We start from the raw sequence: 14,023 nt of genomic DNA on the forward strand, positions 1-14,023 counted from the left end.
GACATGGTTGCCATTGGTGATGTAACAGAGAAAATACACTTCATTTAGTCTACACTGATTATACGGCACAACTGGAGCTCTCAAAAGCCATCTTTTCATTCCTGTTTTTATCACTGATTGAGCTAAATGGATGTTTTTTTTCCCAGTCAACAGCTTTCAATTATTTACTTAAGAGTAGGGTAAAAATACTCCTCCATATTGACGTTAAAGAGAAATTACAGTTGGTCTTAGTCCCTCATCTTTACCTATTTATAAGGTATCTAGAACATATATATCTATTGCATTTCTGCTTTTCTCATAGGCACTGCAGGTAGGGCAGATGTATAATGTACAGAGAAAATAAAATTTGGGAGGGGTTTTCCTCACTCCAATCTAAGGGCCTGACTTATCACTGACCGCAACTGCAACAGCGTACGGAGATTGGTCGACGGTGCGTACTGCGCATGTGTATATTTCGCAGTGCGTCTGCTAACATTGCGATCGCTCTGTTATCACTCAAGCAGAAAGAAAGCCATCGAAGAGTGAATGACAGGAGACAGCATTTGGAGGTGGTGACGGGGGAGTGGTCGGAGAAACGCAGGTGTGCCAGTCCGTTTGAACGCCGTTACATGAGCATGCATAAATTAGCCACTGCATACGCAGCTTGTGTACTCACTGCGTGCAACGAGGTTAGCAATTTCGGAGTAAGGTCAGACCTGCTGTAATTGTGCGTGAGGGGCCGATGTTACTCGATGTTACCAATGTACACGCACGACTGCCAGGTATTACGGATGTGAGATAGCGGTAGTGTGCGTCTCTATGCTGGCTGTGCGACGGCTTTGCGATTGCATTCATTAGCATATTATTGCAGCAGACCTCCGTGTGTAATCATAGCTGCGATCACAATAGTGATCCATAGCGAATCAGGCCCTAAGCTGCAGTGTAAGAATAAAGCTGTCCAGCATTTGTGGGCTACATGCAACAGCAGCCAGTATTTACCCTGCATGCACAAATAATAAATACATGTATTTGATCCCCTTGCATTGCCACATGGTTTGTCCAGGTGCCAAGTTACTTACTTGTTTTGCTTCATTCCCAAATCAGTATCGGCCGCTGGATGAGGTGTCGCCGCCTGGACATTAAAAACACTGGATGAGTTGACTGAATAACATTGTCACTCACTCAGGGGCTGGTTCTGAGGTGGACGCAGAAGCGCCTGCAGCTGGATCTATTGGCGGTCGCCCGTCTGCGACTCTATGCAAATGCAGCTACAGAGCCCTTCCCTTGTGTACATCCGTGCATCTGAATGTGGGGTGCCCACAGCCAGCATCCGTACATGCAGTAATACCGATTGGTCAACTGTTGGACTATGGCCTCGTATGTGAGTGGTTCAGTGACTGTGTACGCAACCATTTTCATTGACATGGCCGCAAGACTCCCAAAAGACAGACCATCTCTGTGCATGCGCAAAGCCATCTCCCTGGAATGCCCACTACACTTTCAATCCACTTCTCCCTGTGTGGGGAGTCTGGGCCTGATTCAGACCCACTCGCGAGCACTGAGCACTCGCAAGCGGGTCGATTTTGGCCCAGTGCGCATGCGCACGATGGACCCGGCTCCGTCGTGCGCATGCGCGAGACCCGGATAGCGACGGGCAAGCCGTCGCTATGGGTCTTGCTACAAAGGGGGCGTGCTGTCGATGGTGAGTGACAGCACGCCTCCTTTGGTGGGCGTGCCGGGGCGTGGCTGGCCAGACGGAGGCGTTCCCATGGGAACGCCTACCGTCTGGGGCCGGCCCCACTGACATCACAAGTGATGTCAGTGGGAGTGCTCTCGGCTCTGATAGAACCGAAAGCACTCCAGGGCTTGCGGCAATGAGACCCTACCGCAGGGTCTCGTCGCGAGCCCGATGGTCGCGATGGTCAAGACCATCGCGACCATCTTCCTGGCCGCTCGCTATAGCTGTGGGCGACCAGGAGGCCGCTCTAAAAAAAGAGAAGGACGGCCCTGATTCAGAGCGAGCGCTCTGTCAGAGTGTCCGGCTCTGAATCAGGGCCTCTGTACGGATACAACTTATACGCATGTGGAGTGCATATACTGTACCTCTGATACACCTAATGGTAGCACCGGACCTGCCTGTTGTACTTTATTGTATTGAATATGGTGTAAGTCACATGACCAGACCATACTTCATCAGAATGATGTCATCAATGTTTGAACAATTAGGGGAGTGATACATGAGTCATATAGCAAACAACATACTGTACATTCTTCTAGTGTATAGAAAGGTAGCAGTGTTTTGTAGTACTATATACATGGACATATTGTTTTACCAATAGATGTTTGTATCTCATTTGGTCCATCATTAAAGAATGTAGGTTTATTGCACTAGCCCTAATATTAATATACTGCATACAATGTGCAACTTCAGTATGAGAGTCAGTGAAGAAGCTTAAGCTGGCCACACATATATTACTATCCAGATGTTTAGCAGTCAGGCTAAATAGCTGAGCTCTCATGGGAACCCTGATAGCATTGTTGGCTGTTGTCCCCATATGGATACCTTTCGAGGTCCCCGGTTACTTTTTAGCAGAATTCTTTAATGTCTAATGAAAGGCCGGACACACAGTAATTCCAGGACTTCTTGGCCAAACTGGCCACCGAAATCGCCTAGTGCGTGGGAAGCTTTAGTCCGATGTTAGACTCTCTCCGCAGATAACAATATACCAAACCAGAAAAGCATCAGGGGAAAAAAAACTTGAAATGTAGTAGAAACTAGGCATGATAAATGCTGTTCAATTTTAAATTACATTTATACAATTGTTGAGTATTCTGGAGGCAATGGAATAAAATATCTTGTTGGAAAAATTAGTTATCTTAGACATGTGATATATGAAGTCTAGTAAGGGATAATCCAGTACTCTTTGGTCAGTAGGGTGTCCAGAAGAAGCGGACAGTCACTAGTTTACTTATTTAATACTGGCTGTAATGCCCTGCGTTGCCTGGCTTTTATTGTTATTCTTCCTCTGTCTCCCCCCACTTCTTTCTATCTATCCCCCCTCGCCCTCACTGTTTCTCTCTATCCCCACCCATCACTTTCTCCTGCACATCTGACACATGTGGGAGGGGTCATAGGTCAGACCAAATGTCACTAAATGCCAACATGATGACATAATTTTTAAGCAGCAGTCGATTTTATTATCTAGCTTAAGGTGGAATGAGATTTATAGACTTCAACATTGTCGCATAGAAAAGACCAATGTCTGTAGAGAATCCGTGAGTGACACATGTTGATCTGCTGCCTCCCCAGCTAAACTGGCCTGTACATATATCAGGGAATACTCTCCTATCTATGTACAATCTCCTATGCCTCAGATCAGCTTTCTATCTTTTTGTAATCCTCCGTAGACATGGTAAGTCAGTATATGTGTTTACGTGGGAGTTAAGGTGCCCATCCACTAGCCGACGGAGAAACGAGAGCACGATTACGATATTGTGTAATCATGCTGTCGTTTCGCCGGCTGTGATGAGCCTACACTGAACAAGCAGACGTTCAGTGCAGGCTCATCAATCATTTGGCAAAATGTTGAACCTGACGATATCGTCAGGTTGTCCAGCATGTTTGCCCGATGATAGATGTTGGAAACGACCAGCGCGCACGTGCATCACTGGTCGTTTCCCACTTTAAAGAGCCCGGTTTGCGGACGAATTGCAAACGATTGCACAATAACAACGTCGTTATCGTGCAATCGCCTGTCAAAATCGTCAAGAGGATGGGCCCCTTAAGTTGTTTCACCCTTGGTTTTTACTTTGCTGCTGCCTACACCATCATAATTACTATCACTCTATTATTCCATTGTAATTGTATTTGATCTGAAAACACAGCTAATAAGAAATCACATATTTACTAGACCTATTGATAAAGTGTAACGTACTCTTTTATACCATAACTGTAATATATAAATATTTTATTATATACTAAATACTGTGCGGTTGTACTTTTAGCAATCCTAGCTGTATTATGTGTGTGTAATATAATGTATTTATTTTTCACTTGTCAAGTATCCTTTGTCTGACAATGCTGATTCAAGAATTGTGGACTAGGGGCCTGATTCAGACCCGCTCGCGAGCGCATAGCGCTCGCAAGCGTGTCGATGGTCAGCCAGTGCGCACGTGTGCGAGCCCTGGAGCGAGTGAGAAATCACTCGCTCCGGGGCTCGCTACAAAACGGGACGGCTGTCGATATTGATTGACAGCTCGGCCCGTTTTGTAGGCGGGGAGGGGGGGTGGCTGGACAAAGGGAAGCGTTCCCGAAGGAACGCCTGCCATTTGTGGGCGGCCCTTCTGACATCATTCGTATTGGCAGTAGTGAACTTCCTGCTCTATTAGAGCAGGAAGTTCACTCGGGCTTGCGAGAACCGAGACACTACCACAAGGGTCTCGTCGCAAGCCAGATGGTCGCGATAATCGCGACCATTGCTAGGCCACTCGCAAAAGCAGTGGGTGGTCACCCACAGCTATGCGAGCGGCCTGGAGGTGGATTTTTTTTTCTTCTTAAATCCGCCCTGATTCAGGCCCTAAGACTTTAGGACAAGTTTTCAGAGTTGTTTAAGTTTAATTTGAAGTTGCAGTATACGGTCCCTCACCTTCAACTACCTCCAAACACAGGTCCTATACACAGGTGCTTCATTATCATATTCCATAGCAAAGTAACAAATAGTTCATTTTAGAACTGAGGCCCAGATATATCAACGAGTGATATTCTTGTTATCATTCGTTACTATTCTTAAGTGATGCTCCAACAAATCAGCGCCTGTCATCTTCCAAACACATGACAGGAGTCACTTTTTAGCTACTTAGATGCATATGCAGTTGTAAAAACTTCAACCATTTGCATGAATATTAGCACAGTGTCCGACTCAGAATAAGGCTCTTTGGGTGGAACTCTAAGTAATTATGATCATTGGGGGAGATGTACTAACGGCGAAATGCAGTAAAACCCCGAAACTTCAGTTTTCGGGGGTTTTACAGCATTCTCCATGTGTACTAAGCATCGCATTCTGCTGCTTTGCATCGCTAGGTAACGCTACCTTCAGGTGGCGTTACCCAATAGAAGCCTATGGGCTTCTTAACGCGATGCTCCTGGCTGGAAGGGATCCGATCAGATCTCTTCCATGAGCCCCCTCGGCCTGCATCCTTCTGCGCATGTGGACGACTTCTGGGTGTTCAACCCTGGAAGTCCCTCTGCCCGGCAGCATCATATAGGACAGCTCTTATCGGGAGAGCTGTCCTTTGCGAAATCCTTTGTGCATACCGTGATAATTAACCGTGGTATGTATGCAAAGTCAGGGGGGATGTACCACATTGCGATAAAGATGCTTAGTACATCTCCCCCTTATGTTATAACATGTCAAATAAAGATGCTCTAAAAATATATATTTTTTTATCATTTTTTTCAAGACTGAATCGTTCCCGTAATTCCGTCCATAAGAATGGTATTAGGAAGTTATAGCCAGTGTTGGACTGGAGCATCAAGGGCCCACCAGGGAATGCAGTGGTAGGTGCCCAACTTAAGGTGTGTGGTGAGCCACCGGAGGGGGGGGGTGTCCAGTCACCCCAGAGGGACTTGGTAAACCATTAAAGAGTACAAAGGAACATAAACATCTGCACACAATGACATTATAGATAACCCTCCAATAATTTGATAGGTGAGGGGTGCTGCCAAGACACAGATACAAGTATATATTCAAAAATCCCAAAGAGGGGTAATAGAGAAGATTGTCTACGATATGGCGCACAGAAATGTATATGGAAAATAAAAATCAATCTTTATTAGGTATACATTAAAATGCCCCAACATGGGACATAGCCAGCGAAATAGAGGTTAAAAGTAGAAAAAATAATATGAAATTGTGAAAATAACTGAAATAAGTGAAAAATAAAAATTAAAGAAAATCCCTTGCAGTGTGACTGTATTCTTATTCCTAGGTCACTATATGAGCGAAACTCGGAGTCAAAATATCACTTATACATACAGGTGTTAACCATGAATAATTTTAATTGGGCATAGAGTAAACAAAAAAATCCTTACGTATTTGTCCTTGTGTACGGGCAAATTAAGAGGTCTCAATTGTTATAGTCTAGAAGATTTTGTTATTCACATACTATCTTCAACATAATATCTTGTCCAATTAATACATATTATTTGACGTATATACTCATTGCCACTATATAGTTATTCACTGTGAATCTCTCCACTGTTGATGTAGTTATGTAGTGTGTCTATTAATTAATTATAGACCCCATTAGAACAATATTTACTGGGGTAAGTGAAGATTTAAAGAAATTAATTCACAATATTCTTGCAGAGTAGTGACATCAAATTAACCACCATGTGGATGAAATCCCACTATAAGCTAAGCTTATCTCAGACATAAGTATACCACTGAGGTCTCTATATATTGTGAATACCCTTCAGATTCATTACTTATATATATTGAGATAGCGTACAGATCATACTGTGATTGTATCAGGTGAATAAATTGCTGTTATTATTACTGTGCTACAAATGTTTCTTCACATGGATACAATATTGCCAAGTGTGGGTTTCAATTGACAACGGAGTTTCTACATAACCGCGTGACTCATATTGACATGGGATAACACGGTGTAAACTTATTATATCATCATATATTGATATTATAACTTCATTAGTTCACAGCACATGTAGTGCACACAGCGGGCGTGCCAACGCGCGTTTCGCTGTAGGTCAGCTTTGTCATGGCAAGCCAATTGCTAATACTACCTCACACTATATTCCTGATCACAAACCAATCAAAATCTGTTAACTAGAGAATCACGTGACTAGTTAACAGATTTTGATTGGTTTGTGATCAGGAATATAGTGTGAGGTAGTATTAGCAATTGGCTTGCCTTGACAAAGCTGACCTACAGCGAAACGCGCGTTGGCACGCCCGCTGTGTGCACTACATGTGCTGTGAACTAATGAAGTTATAATACCAATATATGATGATATAATAAGTTTACACCGTGTTATCCCATGTTAATATGAGTCACGCGGTTATGTAGAAACTCCGTTGTCAATTGAAACCCACACTTGGCAATATTGTATCCATGTGAAGAAACATTTGTAGCACAGTAATAATAACAGCAATTTATTCACCTGATACAATCACAGTATGATCTGTACGCTATCTCAATATATATAAGTAATGAATCTGAAGGGTATTCACAATATATAGAGACCTCAGTGGTATACTTATGTCTGAGATAAGCTTAGCTTATAGTGGGATTTCATCCACATGGTGGTTAATTTGATGTCACTACTCTGCAAGAATATTGTGAATTAATTTCTTTAAATCTTCACTTACCCCAGTAAATATTGTTCTAATGGGGTCTATAATTAATTAATAGACACAATACATAACTACATCAACAGTGGAGAGATTCACAGTGAATAACTATATAGTGGCAATGAGTATATATGTCAAATAATATGTATTAATTGGACAAGATATTATGTTGAAGATAGTATGTGAATAACAAAATCTTCTAGACTATAACAATTGAGACCTCTTAATTTGCCCGTACACAAGGACAAATACGTAAGGATTTTTTTGTTTACTCTATGCCCAATTAAAATTATTCATGGTTAACACCTGTATGTAATAAGTGATATTTTGAATCCGAGTTTCGCTCATATAGTGACCTAGGAATAAGAATACAGTCACACTGCAAGGGATTTTCTTTAATTTTTATTTTTCACTTATTTCAGTTATTTTCACAATTTCATATTATTATTTTTTCTACTTTTAACCTCTATTTCGCTGGCTATGTCCCATGTTGGGGCATTTTAATGTATACCAAATAAAGATTGATTTTTATTTTCCATATACATTTCTGTGCGCCATATCGTAGACAATCTTCTCTCTTCCCCCTCTTTGCATGTCCTCTTTAATGGTTTATATTCAAAAACCCCAAAGAACAATGCCCCTTTATAAAGAAGGGGACGGGTGTGTCAGGACCACCCACTTTGATTGAAAGTAGGGCTAATCTTGGTGTAGTTTGTATAGAAACCAAGCACCAGCATTAATTCATGATCCTGCTCTACCAAGTTACCGACCCTAAGAGGATGGGGTAGGTCCTCAGGCAGTGGGGCCCTCCGGGGATTTCTCCTGTACACCTGTGGGCCAGTCCGACTCTGATTATAACAGTTGGGTTTATTGACCCAGAGAATTATTTGGAATGTCATGTTTGGGATCATGAAGAAACTTTTTTACCATGTGCAGCATAATTTGGTAGCGGTCTGATTGCTTTTTGTTTTGCCCTCCGCACCTTTAGGAAGAAATCAAGTGCTAAATGCTTTATATTCCTATCAGTGGCTCTAGTGACTGTTTAAAAGCACATGGCACATTGTATTGGTGTAGGCTGCAGATACACTGTATTTATAGTACTGCAATACTCTCTCCCCCTCTTTCTCCTTTTATTTGATGTTGTTCCTAAACCCTTATTGGCTTAAATAAATGTTCTTATTTATAAGTACATACAGACTTCAGTTACAAGAAAACAGTACATTTTTCCTTTCTATGTGATAGAAGTTCTACATTTTCTGTTGAGAGATGCTGTATTCTTCATAATGTATTAAATATTTTCATGTGTCAACCGTTCTGAACGATATATTCATGATTTGGCGTTTCAGGCAAATTGGAATGAGAAATTGTGAAGATCGTCAGTGTGTACCGGCAATTGCACGCTCCCATGGGTCGTTTATGATATCTTCTGGTTGTGTACAATGCTAAATGCAGCATGTCCTGATTCAGACCCGGTCGCTAGATGCGTACGCTCGCTCCCAGCGTATGCAAATTCGGATCACACCCAGCAAGGCAGGCGATCGCACGGCGAGGCATAAGAACACCCACTATGTCTTGGCGTGCGATCGCTTTGTTTATGCAGATGCCCACCAGTCTGTCTTGAGATGCCCACTTGTGCATGTCATCTCCTGGAAGTGTATGCAACCATCGGTGCATCAGGTACCATCGGGAGCATTTGCAGCGCTTGTGGTTGCCTTTACACTACTGCAAGCACTGCGAGCAGTTCAGTGTAAAAAGTAGCCAGGTGACGTGTACTATGATACTGCCTGTTAATTATGCACGCCTCTGAAACGGCGTTGAAACACTCAGGCACGCCTGTGTTCGCACCTCCACTCCCCCGTTACTACTGGCCTGCCCCTGTTACCACCCACAAACGGCCTCTCCTGTCACTCATTCCACTGGGCTGTCTTTGCTGGGCGAGCAAGCGCTTCCCGATCGCTCAGACTAGTTTCCGCGTGCGCACTGCAATGCATACACATGCGTACATTAGCAAACATCGCCAGCAACGAGCATCCGATTGCTAGCAGCCGGGTCTGAATCAGGCCCTGTGTGTACACACTGTGCAATATGTTGGCCCATCGGCCGGCGGATCACCCGGGAGCACATCGTTCTGATGTGTGCCCGGCCTAAGATTCTGTGTTTCTAAGAGTTCTGTTTGGGTGGTGAGAGAGAAATTCCTGTTGCATATTTAATTTTTTGGGATATATTACCTCAGGGGTCGACAACCTGTGGAACTCCATATACTGTGGAACTACCTGCGGAACTCCATATACTGTGGAACTACACATGCCAGCATCCCCTGCCACAGTCTTGCTGTTAAGTCATACTAAAACTTTGGCAAGGCATGCTGGTATCTGTAGTTCCACAGCAGCTGAATGCTGGAAATTGCCTACCCCTATATTACCTCACCAGCTCTACAAAGATTGCCAAACTACAGTACACTCTCTCACAAAAATTGATCCTTATAGTCATCATTAATGCAGCCACAAAATAATTTTTATTTTATAGATATCAATGCATTTATTATTTTAGGGCTATTTTTGCACTCTTTTATTTTTATATTATTAATCAACCGATTCCAATACCGAATTAAGGTTATAAACCTTGTTAGAAAATGGTGATTTATGAATTTCACATCAATTTAAAAAGTTTATATTTTTCAGAAAACGGTGTACTTGGCTTTAAGAGGTATTAGTCAGTATACACCAGGGTGCCAGGGTACACACCAGGGTGCCAGGCAGTGGTGGAACTAGAGAGTGGTGGGCCCAGGTGCAAGAATATGCTTTGGGCCCCCCTATGCAGTGCCACCAGTAGTGGTCCCCCTATGCAGTGCCCCATATACAGTGCCCCCAGTAGTGGTCCCCCTTTGCAGTGCCCCGAGGTGTGCCCCTTATACAGTGCCCCCAGAAGTGGTCCCCCCTACGCAGTGCCCCCAGTAGTAGCCCCCCTATGCAGTGCCCCCAGTAGTGCCCCTTATACAGTGCCCCCAGAAGTGGTCCCCCCTAAGCAGTTCCCCCAGTAGCAGACCCCCTATGCATTGCCCCCAGTAGTAGTCCCCTTATGCATTGCCCCCAGTAATAGTCCCTCCTATACAGTGCCCCAGTAGCGGCCACCCCCTCTATACAGTGCAACCAGTAGCGGCTCCCCTATACAGTGCCCCCAGTAGTGCCCCCCCTATGCAGTGCCAGTGTCAGTACCCCTTACACACACAAAAAAAAACCACGCAACTTACTTGAATCCCCGCTCCTGTCGCGACTGCCGCTGTCTGCTCTACAATATGGGAGAGACATCATGACGTCTCTCCCATCATCCGTGATGAGTGAGCTCCAGTTGGCTCCCTCCGTGGATTCAGCAGCCAATGAGAGTCTGTCTGATTCTCATTGGCTGCTATAACAAACATACAGCCGCCGCTGGCGGCGGTGTGTTTGTTACTGTGTAGTGCAGACCGCTCTCACTGGGGTCTGCACTACACTTAAATACTGTCGGGACACTGGCGGTGGGTCCAGCGGTTAAAGGCCCCTGCACCACAGAGGGCCCCGGTGCAAGGCACTGGCTGCAGCACCGCTAGTTCTGCCACTGGTGCCAGGGTACACACATACTTAGTTTTATACAATGTTATACTGAGCGCCGGCATCCCGCTCCATGTGTGCACTTTGTAACATGCCTGTACAGGTAATTCATTGATAGATTGGTCTAATTCAGGAGCCTGCAAACTATGGTGTCCAGACCACTAAGTCTCATGACCCCCAGTTGGCTAGCAGACCAGAGGATCATGGGATACACACAGTTCTACAACAGGATGCAGACCTCTGATCTAATTGGTTTTTATTGGGCCAAAAGGAATGCCTAGACCATTTATTTTATCTTTCCTAGTGAACAGTTATGGGGAAGATGAGGAGCTAACTACATCTTCAGACAGTGATGAAGAGGTGTATAAACAGTTTCAGATATCAGTGTCGCGTTCTCAGAGCTTTCGCTCCACAGTGTCTGAAAAGGCAACACAGGTCGGCACTGAGAGCAAGCCAAAGTTCAGCCGCTTGCTATCAAACCACGAGGAGCTGAGTACAGAAGCTTCTGAGTGTGAAGGTATTGTTTTCAAATATTAGCTTGAATCTGCAACATTTTAACATTTTTTGGAGCATGAAAAAAAAATTTTACATTTTTTTTTTGTTTGATCTACCCTGACCTTTTTTTCTAACTTCATTTTCATCTCTTTATTTCCAATTGTTTTCTTTCATTTGTAACTAGTTCATCTTTTAAGTTTGCAAGCTCTTGCGTTACCTGTCATGTTTACTGTACGAGAGTCATTTATTGTCGTTATCTGTGAGTAATTTTTTCCTTTGTTTGGCTTCTCAGAACATTTGTGGGAGGATTTTTTATTTTTTTGGGGGGGGGCAAAGAGCAGTGGAAACGGTATATTTACAATTATTGTTTTTGTCTGACACAGATATATTATTGAGATGATATGCAGGCCAATATCTGAGCCTGATTTAGTGGTGTAGGTAAACATTCGACTGTTGTATGTGCGCAAAATCATGCCCTTAGCACTTTGTACCCAATGGGCCTGATTCTACGTATCATACATTTGGAAATGCGGAACAGATCTAGTTGAATTTCATCATACATCAATATGTGGTGGGTGGAAGTATAGCTACTAATGATGACTTTACAGGCGGGATAGGCTTCTACATGCAGAAACATGGATCTGCGGCATATACAGGCGGATTCTCACATTAGCTTAAGGAAGTAGGGGGGCTGCCTCGTCCACATAGAAAAGCAGCTGCAGAGTGGTTTTTAGTGCTTTAAACACACCTTTAAAAATTATACATTTCATGTTGGGGTTTGTGGTTATAAGTAAGATGCTGAGCGTTGGGCACATGTTACTTTTCAGTTGTATTTTGAAAACACCAATAATTTAACTTTTACAAGTTGTCAAGGTCCTGCAACCAGATAACACTAAGAGATGAAAGGGGCGAACATCCATATAATGAAATAGGAATAGCACCTAGTAGAAATAGCACTGTCCTTTAGGCTATTGTGTTGAAACATGGGTGACCAAGTCATCATTCTTCTAATGTCATCTGCATAGATTTGGATATTCTAAGTTACCAGTCGTACAATGAAGATGAACATGTGTCGGCTCACTCTGGCCCGGCATCAGTGGTTGGTGAACTTCAAAGTGATTCCAGGCTGGAAGCTGGCTTTCTCCGCAGTGAAAGAGCCACAGAGGAGGATCAAGAGATGGAGACCGCTTTCAACAACAGTGGTTTTGAAAGACATGAAGCTACAGACAGCTCGTCAGGATGGAGCCCAGAGGTAGGACCCCACTCTTTACTACATTGAAAGGGGATTGGATCTTAGATTATTTTGAACTTTTGTAACATTGAAAGCACTGTAGACTCTATTTGTTAATTTGCTTACATTTTTATCGAATAGTACATCTACATGAGTGAATGGGTGACTCAATTAGCAGCAAGCATGATAATATCCTTGAAGAAGCCGAGGAAATATACAGCAAGAATAGAATTACATATCTTAATACAAAGGGAACCTAAATAGGGTTAAGGTTAGTGTCCTTTTAAAAAAAGAGGTTGTGGTCTATGCTGACACTCTTTCCTCACTTAGGAGAACATTCTCATACTGTAGGTGCAGAGAAACACACAAAACTAGGCTATACACGTCTACCTCTATTTCTGTATAGCATTTTCTGGCTATTAAGAGATAATTCCGGCCAAAACTGATCTGACAAGTCCACTGAGAACTTCAATGGCCCAGAGACGCAGTTCTCTCTCCTACTAGAGCAGACTTCTTCTGTCAGACGCACAGCAGTGTTGTTGCACAAGAAGTATTGAAACCACCACTTAGGGGCATTTTATCAGAGGATGGGGACCGTGCACAATCTCCACGCACCTCCAGCCCCCATCGCATTGGCGATTGTGCAGCGAAGCCTTCGCCACTGTGCCAGAGTCTACTGCGCATGCGCCTATCTCCAGGAAAATGATGCCGGCACTATTTTCACTGTGAATTTTTACAGCGTCAGCTGCAAGGTAAGTACAGTAATGCCATGGGTGTGCCTCTTCACTCAGCAGACCGTGTGCGCGTGCGCCGCACCCCCTCCTGCTTAAAAAAAGTCAAACTGCAGCAAGAAACAAGAGTACATAGTAGCGAGTAGTTACAAGCAGTACATACCGGTAGTAAATATAAATTTTTTGATGGAATTCTTCTTTACTCAGTGCTAACAGAAGCAAAAACCACTGTACAAAAATGAAATGACAACTACAATAATAAGACACTGTGTTTACTATAAACTGGGCATAATATCCCTCAAAAAAAGGCACATGCAAATAAATGCTGAATCATATGCATCTTAACATACACGTGTCGTGAATAAGCATATACCTGTAAAATGTGTGTGTGTGTTTGTGTGTGTGTGTAAAGCATATTGATTCTCTATAGTATGAAGTATATCAACATGCTTTTGATAGACCAGTCATCGTCATCTTGATGATGCAGATTGTTTTTAAATGTAGTTATTAAAAAACAATATGTATGCCCCCTCCTACCCCTAAGTGTTCCAAGCACCATTGGTCACAGACTAAACTAGCATTAGCAAAATCAAAAGGATGAACAACTTAGGGTCCCGCAGAAAAATC

General features: G+C 43.3%; 1 protein-coding gene across 3 annotated transcripts in view; it reads left to right on the plus strand.

The window, feature by feature from the left end:
• Nucleotides 1-14,023, plus strand: part of SYT16 (synaptotagmin 16) — a 139,777-nt gene that overhangs the window by 97,315 nt on the left and 28,439 nt on the right. For 2 of the 3 annotated variants that reach the window (XM_088473740.1, XM_088473738.1), the window contains 2 exons: nt 11,244-11,456; nt 12,460-12,686. In XM_088473740.1, coding sequence (XP_088329866.1) covers nt 11,244-11,456; nt 12,460-12,686 — 440 coding nt within the window. The remainder of the gene's footprint in view (nt 1-11,243; nt 11,457-12,459; nt 12,687-14,023) is intronic. The other variant, XM_088473739.1, reaches the window with a different exon arrangement.

Source organism: Taudactylus pleione, unplaced genomic scaffold, assembly GCF_031769625.1.
Source record: "Taudactylus pleione unplaced genomic scaffold, aTauple2 ptg000139l, whole genome shotgun sequence".
NCBI lineage: Eukaryota > Metazoa > Chordata > Amphibia > Anura > Myobatrachidae > Taudactylus > Taudactylus pleione.